The sequence below is a fragment of the Xenopus laevis genome, chromosome 8S (assembly GCF_017654675.1).
Source record: "Xenopus laevis strain J_2021 chromosome 8S, Xenopus_laevis_v10.1, whole genome shotgun sequence".
Taxonomy (NCBI): domain Eukaryota; kingdom Metazoa; phylum Chordata; class Amphibia; order Anura; family Pipidae; genus Xenopus; species Xenopus laevis.
The window spans coordinates 59283352-59297399 of NC_054386.1; the positions used below are offsets into that span (position 1 = coordinate 59283352).

At 39.5% G+C, this 14048-nt stretch overlaps 1 protein-coding gene across 1 annotated transcript in view; it reads right to left on the bottom strand.

Moving 5' to 3' along the window:
- Positions 1–14048, bottom strand: part of amot.S (angiomotin S homeolog) — a 43889-nt gene that overhangs the window by 15689 nt on the left and 14152 nt on the right. The window contains exons 2-6 of the mRNA XM_018232980.2: positions 12252–12361; positions 10510–11380; positions 4542–4989; positions 3608–3752; positions 3276–3368 (exon numbers count right to left, since the gene is read on the bottom strand). Coding sequence (XP_018088469.1) covers positions 3276–3368; positions 3608–3752; positions 4542–4989; positions 10510–11342 — 1519 coding nt within the window. The 5' untranslated portion in view covers positions 11343–11380; positions 12252–12361. The remainder of the gene's footprint in view (positions 1–3275; positions 3369–3607; positions 3753–4541; positions 4990–10509; positions 11381–12251; positions 12362–14048) is intronic.

Genomic DNA, 14048 nt, shown 5'->3' on the forward strand with positions numbered 1-14048 from the left:
TGATCGGGAAGATCCGTCACAAGCCCCCAAAACACGGGCCGAGAAACTGCCGAATCGGTCTTAAGGGCCGATAAACTGCCGAATCGATCTAAAGGGCCGATATTGGCAACTTTAATCTGCCCGTGTATGGCCACCTTTAGCCGCAACCTATTGTAATAAGTGACAGGCAGGCATAGCTTCTAGTTTCACATTATTGTAGCGGAGAGGCTGTTGTTGGCTTCTCTGGCATTTTGTAGAGTACGTGTCCTGGGTTTATTCTGCCTAGCCTTTGTCTCTGCAGTTCCCTTTAACTCTGCTCTCTATTTATCTTTTAACTGTTTTAGGCCATTCTCTTGCCTGTCTTTATCCCTTTGTCTGGAAATCCCTGTTATTTGGTTTCCTTATTTTCAGTTACCTAGCTTACACCAGTTTCCAGTACTGGATTTTACCCATGCTGTTTGCTGCTGGCCAGTGAATTATGCTTACAAATGGTCACGGAAGAAAGACAACTAAATCTTTTCAAAGGCTGGGAGAAGCAGGGGCGATCCTGGCCCCTCTGCTGCCTGAGGCAGCAGCAGTTGCTGCTGCCCCCCCTCCCCCAGAAATTCGCTCTTAAAGTACCAGGAGCAGCATTTTTGCTGCCCCTGGTACCTAGTGGGGCGCTGCTGCCTGAGGCGACAGCCTCAACTCGCCTCATTGGCGGAGCACCCCTGGGGAGAAGGAGCAGCTACCGTTGTGCCATTAATACCTTGACTGTATCCTGTTTCACTTGAGATTTCACTTAAGACATTAATAGCATGGTTAAAAGGAATTGCTGCAGAACTCTTAATGGGGTTAGAAGCAAACAGTAGCAAATAACCAACAGAAGATCACATAGCAAAGAGTCCGTGAACCTTTTAGCACCCAGCTACCGCCAGACCAGTAGAACCACATTCCAGAGATCAGGTAAAGCAATCACTGAGTCAGGGCAAGAAATCAAGATTGAACTGAAGCCTGCCGCTTGAGCTGGTCTCGTGAGCCTGCCAGTATACTCTGGGAAACGTACCCCAGTGTAAGTTAAGAGATTGCTAGCTCAGAGCTGTCCAACTGGAATGCAGTGACCCACCATCTATCAACATTGTCACTTATAATATAATATAATTAAGACCTCAAAATGTTTGGTATGAGCAGCACTGCCCCAGATAAAAAAAGATGATGTATGTACAGGTATGGAACCTTTTATCCAGAATGCTCGGCTTGGTGCTTTCCAGATAACAGATCTTTCCGTAATTCGGATCTCCATACCTTAAGTCTGCTAGAAAATCATGTAAATGTTAAAAAAACTCAATAAGATGGCTTTGCTTCCAATAAGGAATAATTATATATTAGTTTGGATCATATACAAGGTACGGTTTTATTATTACAGAGAAAAAGGAAATAATTTAAAAAAAAATTGGATTATTTGGAAAAAAATGGAGTCTATGGGATACGGCCTTTCTGTAATTCAGAGCTTTATGGATAACGGGTTTCCGGATAACGGATCTCATACCTGTATAATTATAAACCTAGACCAGTCCAGTAAAATTCAAAGCGACCAACAAGATATCACTACCAACACAGGATAAACATTTGACAATATTACTTACATTTTATCTATTTCCAACTATAGCGTTTAGGGTATAGACCCCCTGAAGAGCAGTCTGGCTAGCCATAGTTAGCAAAAAAAACCCTTTCATCTAATAATGCAGTGAATCTACCCCTTTTCAATTTGGTCAATTCATATTTGCCTGGCATGCTGACAAAACAAAGTATCGTCAGTAAACACAAAAGTGTGGGTTCTCCCCGCTGCATGCTGTCCACTGGATTAGTGCTTATTTGGCTATGTACAGTATATGTGGGGATTATGTGCACCAATGTCCAGCTAATTCTCCTGTCAAATAGCCCTGTGTTCAATTTATCTAGATTAGAACTGGAAGAAATAACTGCAGATTGGTTTCAATGGGTTCCTAGATGTGGGGTCCACAATTGTTAGATAACAGGAACTTGCACTCAAGCCATATTCTTTGGCTCTTAGGCTAATCTAAGATAGGACGGCCGATTTTGACCGATGGAAAAAAAATCAGGCCGAGAATCAGCTCCCTGCACTGGCATCTGCTTCCTTTTTGGCCTGTACCCGGAACCATTGCGTCGGCCCGGCTGCAAGCACATGCAGTGGATTTTGCAGCGAAATGCAAATTTTCAGGTTTCAGCGCCAAACTCTGCCACATGTGACATTAGCCTTTCATTAGCAGCCACAAATGTGACAAGGTAATTCAGCATAGATCCCCACAATGTAAATTCTTCACTTGATTCTGCCCAAATTGGGAAAAACACAAATTTTAATCCAAAAGGTGGCAATTAACTGCAACTGTAAATTAATCTACTGTATATAAAAATGCTACGCTTTCTACATTTTCACATAAAAAGATCCTTTTGGTTTTATCAGAAAGGGAACGCAAAGGACACATTTGTTTTAAAGACTGTAATTGAGATTTTTATAGATAATGGCAAGGTACAGCATGGTTTAGTGAGAGTGACCCAACCTGCTGTTCCGCTCGTCTGGACATAAACTAAAATGCATGAACAATAATGGTGCAGGGCTAAACAGTCACAGTAATATGCTTTGACAAGATTTAGGGCATAAAAGGTATCTACAAATATCAGCTCAAATAGACCTTGGCAGCTTGATAGCTAAATTAAAGCTACAGAAAGAGCCGACTGTTTTTGCAGTGGCTTTTTCCCAAAGATATAAACTATAGGAAGCAACTTCAGCAACAAGTATATATACTGCCAATGGGCTGCCATGCATCTAGATTAGAGCAAAAAAAAATTATCACTTTTGTCTGGGATGGGCTTTATCTGTTGTTTGGGACATCCTTGCATTGTTAATCTGGATAATATGTCCTTGATTATTTTTCTTATTCAACCAATCAATACTATTAACCCAAAAATGGAAAGCTGAACCAAATCAAAACAGAATCCAAATAAATAGACAGAACTGCATCATCTAAAAAAAACCAAAAAAAAAAAACCATGTTGCCTTTTAAAATGGCATTAATGTTTGGGATTTGGGAAGTGAGTCTTGCAAAAAATTAACTAATCCAGAACCAACAAAGCAAGAGAAAAAAAACATTGCATTCATCACTTCATACTTAAGGGAAATAAAAAAGGTACACTGGTCTTTTTACATGAAACATGTTCACCCAGCAACAGATGAATCAGTTATCACATTGAACAACTGAAGAACAGAAAGCAGAACATGAAGCCAAACTACTTACTTTGTGCAAGCAACTGAGATATTGTTTTGCGGTTGTCTTCAGAGCCTTCAAACTCCTTTGCTGCAAGCTGTTTGTTTGCAGTGTCCATGCGTTCTGCAGAACAAAGATTAAATTCATTTCTATTCCACATATGATATATTGGCTGGCCCTTCTACTACACTTACTTTAACACTTGCAAAAGACAGAAGCTGGGATTTGAAAAATACAAATAAAATTTGCCCACAAAAGCAGTGACTTCACAAGGGCAAGCAATTCTCACAACCAATATAATTAATTTATCTAATAGACTGAACAAAATAGATATTCATTTGGATGTAAGGATATTTTTCTACCTCTCAGGTCTCTATTAAAGTCATGTATCCTTCTAATCTCCTCCTCTAGTTTCGTTCTCATGGCTTTCTCCAAGTTTTCTCTCTTGGATGAGGACTTCACGAGATTTTCATAAGCTTCAGAGATTCTCTGGATTTCCATTTCCATCTGAAACAAACAGAACAGAATGTATTTAGAAATATACACTTTGTGCAGAGAAACCCTGTTCCTGTCCTAACCAAATTAGATGTATGATGTAGTAAATGCCCGGAAGGAGAACATACATAAGTGCCTACTACAGGTAGGGGACCCGTTATCCAGAAAGCTCCGGACCTGGGGTTTTCCAGGTAAAGGATATTTCCAAAATTTAGATCTTCATACCTTAAGTCTACTTGAAAATCATGTAACCAGTAAATAAAACCAATAGACTTGTTTTGCTTCCAATAAGGCGCTGTTTTAAAATTTGGATTATTTGGATAAAATGGAGTCTATGGGAGATGACCGTTCCGGAATTCTGAGCTTTCTGGATAATGGGTTTCCGGATATCTGTACTAATTATCTGAAATGTTTCCAATGTCATCACAGGAAATATTTGTGCCCAACATGTACAGGGTACATCCTATGCAATATTCATTGTCCTGACTTGTTCAAGGGAAACAGGATTTTCACATCATATATTATTATTATTACCCTTTATAAAGCACCAACATATTGTTACAGTGATTACTCATCATTTACACTAGTCTCCTGCTCCAGGGAAACATCCACCCACTAGGGTCAATTTTATCAGGCACCAATTAACTTGCCTGTAGGAACTTGCCTTAGGAAACTAAGCATGGGGAGAACATACAAAACCCTTGTAGACAGTGCCCTGACAGGGATCATACACAGGACCACAGCATTGTACAGCATGCTAAACAAATCATAATAAAAGGAGCAATTAAGAAAAAAAATTACCTTCTGAAACCTAGACACTTTTTCATAGCAATCTTCCAGCTCTTTTCTTAACGATCGGTTCTCCTCTGATAAAAGGCTGACCATATTTTGGGCCCGGGAAACAATAGTAAAGGGGTCGTTTTGCATCTGAGAAAATGGTGAAGGCAACGAAGGAGGCCTCAACAATACAGGGTCCATCTGTTGTTGCTGCTGCCCTAATTGAAACTGAGTGGAGCGATACACATCCCCTTGCTGGAACGGATTGGCCAAAGGAATGTGAATAGACCGAGAAGGCACTGTATAGAAGTCCCCATAGCTTGGTGATGGTGGTTGTTGCTGGGAAGGGGACATGATTGTTGAGGGTGGTGACTGCAAAAGGCTCATAGATCCCAAGGAGGTGAGAGAGGAAGTTGGACTGTGATAATGTGAAGGTCTGTGCTGGATCTGTTGCTGGACATCCTGATTCTGCCTATAAAAAGAAGAAAATTCAAGGAATTTAATTGAATTTGAAATACCCAGATCAATGTTTTTACTAGAAGGGAATAAGATAATCCACACAACTAGCATAAATGAAGTCGCTATAGCAATAGTCAGTAACTAAAGGACCTGATGGGAATTTCAGTACAACCGGTGCCCTACCTTGCTAAGAAAAAGGGGAGTTACTGTGAGCAACACCTACAGATGACAATTAACCTAAGCAAAGGTTAGTATGCAATACTCGGGTAGCCTATTCAGCCTCATTGCAGGTTCAGGTATAAATGTGAGGTAAGAATGCTAGATAGACTGTGTTATAAATATGTGAATCACAGTCGCTCCTCCTATTTGCTGCAAAGAAATGCAGTCTCCCTTCATGGATTTCTGGAGCACAAAATGACAAACATTGCTACTATACAGGAGGCACCCAGATGGTAAGGTTATAGATGTGGCATGGTTAATCATGGCTCCCCTAGGAATCAAACACACAACCTGAGAATGTTTTGAGAATGAACCACATATAAATCACATATAAATAAACAGCACACTTGCACTAAAATATGAATTTAAAACTTTGTACATATATGAAAAGTGGCCACCTTGCCCATATACAGTACATACCACAGATCAAACACCATTTCAAAGCTGTTGTTTCACTATAAATGAGTTCTCTCCTGGTTCGTATCCTTATTTAGAATAAAACAAATGCAAACATATTTAATCACCTGATTACTACAGCACTTGCCGGCAAGTATCCAAGTTTTGTATAAATCAAAAGAATTTAGCTGTAATAAAACCAATGTCCTTCCCACAGACATTGGCCAGTCTACTCTTCATTTTCAAGTGCAAGAAGAAAATTAGGGAATTCCTGACACTGGTTCCTCTTACTGTTCAGATAAAACTACACCGACCCACTGCAGTTTCAGCTCATATGCCCAAGTATGGAGAAGGTGGATCAGTGTAAAGGAAATCTAGGTCAGATCACTCTCACTCTTACTCTCCCTTTAGAGCCAGCTGAACCAGGTATTATGACTGTACAAGACTGGTTTCTCTACCTTACGTCATTACCTCCATCTAATCTTAAACACAAACTTATTTAAGAGGAGAACTATCTAAAAAACGGAGAAGAGAGAGCCATTAAGCCTGCTCTTATAGCAGCTAACCTTGCTCCTAAACACATATAATAGTGGAAACATGCATGTGTCTCATATTCAAATTTATTAGAGTAAAAAAATCATATAAATTCAACCTTTGATAAATTTGCTTAAATTGGCTTGAATTGTTAGAAAAACGTATGGGTATTCTGTGGCTGTCTGTCCCTGTGCTGGACTAAACATTTTAGGAAATGATGCAGACAGACTTTGCACTGCATGCTATTAAAGGGGCCAGATATAGGAAACCTGTTTCATTTGTACCTCAGCCAGAGAAAAATGTCAAACTCAATGGGGTAAATTTATCAACGAGTGAAGTTCCGCCACTAGAGTGAAATTCCACAGCTCACAGTTCATTTCTATTGGATGTTGAAAGGCATATTTATCAATGGGTGAAAGTGAAAGTTCATAGAAATGAATGGAAAGTGGCGGAATTTCACTCTAGTGGCGGAACTTCACTATTAACTTCACTCTTTGATTAATATACCCCAAAGTGTCATAAAGTATCACTAATATGAGTCAATTGTTTAGATTGCAGTCCTTATGGGAAGGGACCCTCGTCATATTTTTATTCTGCCATCCATGTAAAAGCAAAACTCTGTAAATGAATGATGACTTCACCATGACCTTATGTCTTGCTGTCTAGAGACTGTAGTTTTCCAATTGATCTCAACTGTATCTGTGTCGTGTGTGTTCCAAGGGCTGTGGAGTCGGTACATAAATGCTTAGACTCTGACTCAGACTCCGAACAGTGACAACAAAAACTGTTAGTGTATCAAAGAAATTAAAATATAATGTACTGTTGCTCTGCACTGGTAAAATTGGTGTGTTTGCTTCAGAAAGACTATTATCATTTATATAAATAAGCTGCTGTAGAAGCTATTAAATCGGATTTGATTATTTTCAGTACTTGTAATTGTAGGAGTTAGTACATTGTTTGGCGACCCCGACTCCAAATATCCAAAAATTGGTTCTGACTTCACAGCTCTGTGTGTGTGTACTTTGTGTACAGAGAAAAATATAAGAAAAATATATTTCTGGTTACAAAATATAAGGATTTTTAGTTTCATAGCTATATAAAAGCACAAGGCCTAAGTTTGAATGCTTTTATACAGGCCGTGTTACATCAAGGTGACTTACAATATCCTGATAATTTACAACAGTGGACCCATTATTCATTATTTTCTTTTAGACACAAGTTTTAGTTGTTCCTATAACTTAAATAACTAAGCATTAATTCTACCACTGACATCACTATGCACTAGTTACAAGTGTATATTTTACTGGATATTCATGGCTCGTGTATAATAAAAAAAATATCACTCCCAGTTATGAAATATACAGATATTAGAAGTCACATCACATTCTGAAGTCTCAGAATTTGGAAAAATATTTATGTATTTGTTAAAATCTACAATTACCTATTCAACCAAAGCTCCTGCATGTCCATTTGGGGCCCAGTCCCCCAAAAATTCTATAACTGTAATACTAAACCAGTGAGTTGCAGGAAAAGAAACAAACATAGATACACTGAAAATTAAAGCCAGAACGACTGAGAATAATTGAGTTCCCACACTGTTGTCAGTATTAACACTTATTAAGCTTAAGCCACCTCTCAAGTTCTGAAACCCAAACAAAAAACGTAGCCTGTACCAAGCCCAATTCATGTTCCCATAATAGACAGATAGCTGATTTCGCTGATTTCACTTATACACCAGAAAAAATTAAGAAAAATTGATGGATGTAATATTAAGAATATCTGAATAGAACGCTAGTAAAGTAGCCTTTTGCGATTAGATAGGATTATTAGTGCAATATAGTAAGAATCTAAATAATGTGATTTGGTAGAAGTCTGTAACTACTAAAGGAACAAATACTAACCAACCAACAAGCCATCTGCACCAACGACTGACAAAAATGAGGATTGTAAAACAGGAACAACTGGTTTTGTTCCTAGGAATAGGAGATGTTTAATTAACGGCAAGATCAGTAATGTGATTGCTTGAGTGCACCTTTCAAATCCCAGCATACACAGGAATCTGGTATTGGCTTAAACAATCATGTGGCTGTCAGAAGGTATCACCCCATGGATAAATATTAGCTGATTCAAGAAATGCTAACAATGACATACCTTGCAAGGGAATCACATATTATTTTCTCAGAATATTTGTAAAATAGTCCTGCAAAATTTAAGGACAGAGGTAAAATGAAACACTGTTCAGAACCCAGTGAAACAGTACAGCCAGTCTTTGCAAAATGAGAGAGTATTGCATCTTGGTTGGACTATTTCCTGGACATTAGACTAACTTTTTTATCTTTGTAAGGAAAGGCCTACACAACTTTTAAGGTTTCTAGAACTGTTTAGCATAATGTCCCTTAATGGGACGAACAAGGCTTTTTGTACTCCTGGACAATTTAAAACATTTTGAAACCCTCTTTTTCTGTTACTTCCTGCACTGAAGTGGAGTCACTTCACTATGCAGAAGGCCTCTCCAATCAGAAGTGATCTTGACAAATTGTATAGCCCGAAACATGTTGTGTAACTCTGCTTCCCAATAAAGAATTTTGCAGTCGGGTTGGCTGCCCTGGATTTGTTCCACAACAATTTGCATTCCTGATACATTGATTTGTTATATCGAACACAGGATAACCAGTGGAATTAAACCAATAAGGACTTTTGGTGAGCCGCACTTATTCCCTTATTTGCAGAAGTGATCTGCACAGGGTGCCCTCTGTCTCCCTAACTGACATGGCAATGGCTCTAGAGGGATGAAGCAGCTTCCACAAGGTGAGCATGTTTATAACCCTCGCCTCCCTTCTAATGAAAGCATGTTACAATCAGTTATCTGACATGGAATTTATGTTGTGTCACATTGAGATTATGACATAGCTATAGCAAGGTATTGTAAAATAATAACAAATAAGGTACACTCTACTCTGCAGCAGTATGTCCCTCCTTCTCTGAGTTGCTCAGCACTCCAGGAGTACCTATGTTTTAGCGCTGCATGTACAGCCCAACAGCAATATCTATATTATACCAATATGTATGTACCAACTGAAGTATGTACAGTGGGGTAGCATGTTTCTATAAACAATGCTCCATATGTGGTGGCAGTGTCCTTCGGTAACCCCCCTTTTGGACAGATGTTTTTAAATTAATAAAAACAATAACCCAGCTGGATATCCCCCAATTACCACAGGTGGCATTATTACAGATCTATAAAAAAAAAAAGTGTAGATTATAGAGCACCATCCATCAATTTGAGAGATAGTCTGAGAGAAGGTCTGAATTGTAAGTCATATAAGGAAAAAGAGAAAGAACTGACTGTTAAAGTTGCACCTCCCCATCCTACAATCAGATAACTCAGTGAACCAATTAAAACACAACTTTTACTGGTCAAATTAAAAAAAAAAGGAAAAATCCAGGAAAATTATTAAAATAAGAGACGGAACATGAAGAAGGAAAGACTGTGGGTATGTTGCAGGTAAATAACGTCTGTGAGCATAGGAATGGTTCTCAGACCTGCCTATACGGCTTGCTGCCCGCTGCAGGGGTCAGCACACAATACCCCTCCTGTGTGACAATCACAAACCACCCCTTCACCCACAATACATCCCTCCTGGTTGTGAAGGTACAGGTAGTTTGCTAAAGCGCCATAGTTGTGAGTAAATAGACAGCCTGCCTGGCTGGATTAATAATATCATCAAAGGCGCAAGCAAATTGTAGTATAGCTGTGGACAAACTCTGCCCAATCCCACTACGTCACACGCCAACCCCTTCACCCACATAGCACCCCTCCCAATTCAATAAGTAGAGTATGCCCTATATTAATTGTCCCATTCCACCCCCTGCCTAACCGTTGCTAAAATGCGACTGATGCGCGTTTTGCCCGCTATGTTCGGCCTTTGACAAACCTCCATATCTGCCCATATATAAAATATATATCTCTCTGTGTCTACGTACACAAAAATTACCTAAGTACCTTCAACAGATATAACCCACATTATATTAGAGACAAGATGGAAATATGTGAACTTTGTTAACATGTTCATACGTATAAAATGCAAATGACCTTGCACTGATTTATCTATAAACTTGTCAATAAAGAATTAAATTATTTAAAAAAAAGTGAATCAGCACTTTAGACTCTCTCTGTGGCAGTGAATGATAAGCTAAAATGTCTGGTAAAACCAGTACGAATCCAATAAATGGTATTTACCAATACCCACAGCACATATCAGAACTCAGCATATAAAAAGTTGTAAAATGTCATGCATTTGATGTGCAGCAATTTTATTTCATTGCTAAATTAAATTTAGGCACAGAAAACATTTTCTTAGAGCATAAGAACTATGTAGCTTACCTGGAGGCACCATATTCTGGAGGAGGCTGGTATCGGACCATAGGCCCATCAGAACGGTTCAGTAGGCTGCCTCTGTGTTCCCCATAGTGATGTCCCACTTCTTTAGATTTTCCTTGCAATGGAAGAGTTGAAATGTTTTTGAAGGGATAATCAGGGGGAGGGCCTCTGTGCTCAATTACCTTCTGTCCACCACTTTGAGAGGGATTCTTATACATATCATTGGAGCCAGAATTCTTGTAGAAGTCCCCGGGTTGTGGGGAGAGAGGGGCGCTAGTAACAGGAGCATGGGCTTTCACGCCACTGGTGGCTAAGGATAGCTGCATAAGCCTCTCGCTTAATGACCGCACATGACCATGCTTGAGGTCCTTCAGCCCATCATCCTGATGGACTTTTCCTGGACTAACTCTCTGAACTGTAGAGCGACCTTCAGTCCTCATTTTCTGATTTGTTAAACCAGTTACATAAAAGGCAGCTCCAACGCTTGTGTGAGGCTGTCCTCTAAAATACTGAGACTGCACTTTAGCCTCTTCATAAGTAGGAAGATCTTCACTGTTCTGAGCTCTCAGTGGTATCTGTTTTTCCATCAGATTCTCCACCTGGATCTCCTGCCCTTGTGGCTCCTGGCGGGCTGCATGTGGAACTAACTGGGGGTCTTGTGAGGACAGACCCTCGTTTTGGGAACCTTGACCACTACCATATGGAGGCACGTTCCCTGTGGCTTGTTGGTGAAGTGCCAAGAAGTTGCGGTTCTCATTAGGATTCCCGTAACGCAGCTGCTCCTGCAGCAATCGCTGCAAAACTGTGGTGGCTGCTTGCTCTTCTGAAGTCCTCATCTCCAGTGTCGGCACCTCAAGGCTGAAATCCAAAAGACCTAAAACACAATAAAAATATTTTACTGCATGAAAACTATGGTGCTCTCTAAATGTACTGCTTGAAATTTGTGTTACAAAGAAAGGGTTTAGATGTATTCACACTTTGGTTTTAAAGGAGACATTTTATATAATCTTCATTCAGATATATTACTCATCCTTCCTCAAAACATGTAATGATGCAGAAAGAAAAACATTTTAAAAGCATTAAAAAACTGTCATTATATCAGAGTTGCAGAGAGATGTGTACAGGTCAGAAGCTAAGCTGAAATGAAGAGTGGGAGTGTCTGTTCCTTCTCTCACAGGAAGTGGTCACAGCACTGACTGACAGGCTGAACTCTGCAGGGAAACCCCTTCCCCTCTGTGCAGTGTGTTCCCAGCCAGCACATAACTGTCTTAGGGTTAGTTTACACGAGGATATTCGGGGAGATTTTGTCGTCTGGCGTGTCTTCCCATCCGCTATAATGAAAAGTCACCTGTGCTTCAGGCGACTTCGGAAAATGAAGCGCCAAATCGCGGAAAATGAACAGGACAGGGAGGGAGAGAAATGAACAAGGTAGAGAGGGAGAGAAATGAATAGTGCCGGGAGGGGGAAAGGAGAAGAGAAGGAGACAAAGGAGCAGTTCAAGACAGGGAAAACAAGCAGTAAGGGTTAACATATGTCTGCAAGGACCAAGTGTGACTTCACAAACACGCCCACTCCTCCTTCAGTGGCTGCTGCTCTGTAACTTCCAAGCTTATACAGACATTTTTGATCCAAAAGGTATTAAAATAAAAACTATTTCTCCTGATTTACATTATTTTACATGGTTTGATGCATTGTGAAAATGTATGCTATATGTCCCCATTAGATAAAGTTGAAATTAATTTTACCTATTTCTGCTTTCTTTCTGCTTCCGCAGACCACCGGCTTGATGTGTTTCTGTTCATGAGGGTATCTGGGGACCAAAAGAAAGACTCCTCAGTCTGAAGAATTCTTCAAGCTGTAATACAAAGATACATGAATGTATAAATGTTTCCTTTTAACAAAAGCATAGTAACTACAAAGCATGCGGTATTTAGGAACACTGAACCATGTGTCAATATAGTGAATTTCTAATCTTACTTCACTTTGGAATTTAAGAATAATATTGAATCCAACCTAATGGAACATTCTTGGGAGCTCACGGGTTTAATGAACTCATAGGAACATACCACATGAAACTCCTGGAGTCTTTTCAGAGATGTTTCAGTACAGAAGTAAAAAAAACTTTTCCTACAATTTCCTCATGCTTTTTGGTAAGGACAAATCTAAGAAACACTAAAGAACATGTCAATAGATGTTCAGGTTGTGGCAATATGACAAATATTTGCTATCAAGATGGGAATTTGCAACATACTCAAAACAAAGAAACGTGTCTTTTGCAAATATTGCAAAAAACAGGATACAAGCACCAAGTCCACATTCTTTTCTGATTAGTTCTGATAAGTATAGCAAGCCATCTTTTTCCTTTTGGTAGTCTTGTAACACACAGCAAACATGTATGTTTCTAACCCCAAATTTTCTATCATTTCCCATTTTTCACGAAAATCGTCCACAATGCTTTGACACAAATTCCAGAGTAGGGTGATTTCTTTAAAAACATGAAACAATGCCATGTGTGACATTTATCCAATAATTCAGGCATCTGATGGGATGTCCCTAAGGTTGCTACCATTCTTTGTCACAAAGGCTGGACAGGGGGGCAGGTAGTGATTTCAGGTGCAGAGTTGATGACATTGAACAACTTTAAAGGACAAGGAAAGGCTAAAATTAAGTAAGCTTTATCAGAAAGATCTATATAAATACACCAGTGAATCTTCAAACAGATGCTGCTCTGCGGCCTCTGTCAAAAGAAACATAGCATTTCTTTCCTTCTATTTTGTACATATGGGCTTCTGCATCAGACTTCCTGTTTTCAGGATAAACCTCCAGGGCTAGGGCTTGAGCATGCTCAGTTTGCTCCTCTCTCCCTCTCCCTTTTTCCACCTCCCTCCTCCCCTCCCTGTTGTAACCTGAGCCCAGAGCTATGAGTGAGCAGGAAGAGACTCGGGCAGGAAGTGATCTCACACCAAACAAACAGAGAGAGCTTCTAGAGCTGTTTACTCGGGTATGGTATGGCATTCTGCAGAATAAATATTGTGTTATAGCTTGCACTATTGTGGCTACTCTATTGGCAATAAACTGCTTCAGTAGCTTGCCTTCTCCTTTAAGGGGCGTGCTTGTGACATCATGGTGAGGCTATGATGCAGCGACCACTGCTTAGCAGAATCTCAGTGTCAGTTAACTAGAACACTTTATGGAGAGTGGCACAAAGAATACATTACTCCATAAGAACAAAGTCAAAGTACCTCTGGAGTTTGGCAAAAAGCAAAGTCGTGAGAAAAAATATATATTTTTGGTCAGAAAAGCACAATATTATATAAAAATTAGAAGAGACCAAAAATCCAATGCAGGATTTATCATTCGGTAAAATGGGAACATTGTTTAAATAGCTTTTCAAGGCACCGTGTATATATCATATCATTGTGCTGTGCCCCAGAATTGATCCCTTTTATTTTACTCTAGGCCACCCCTATATTAATCACATAACTCAGTGTTTTCCTTCAAGTAAAAAGATAAACATTCCTTTGATACTCTGCAAACATGAA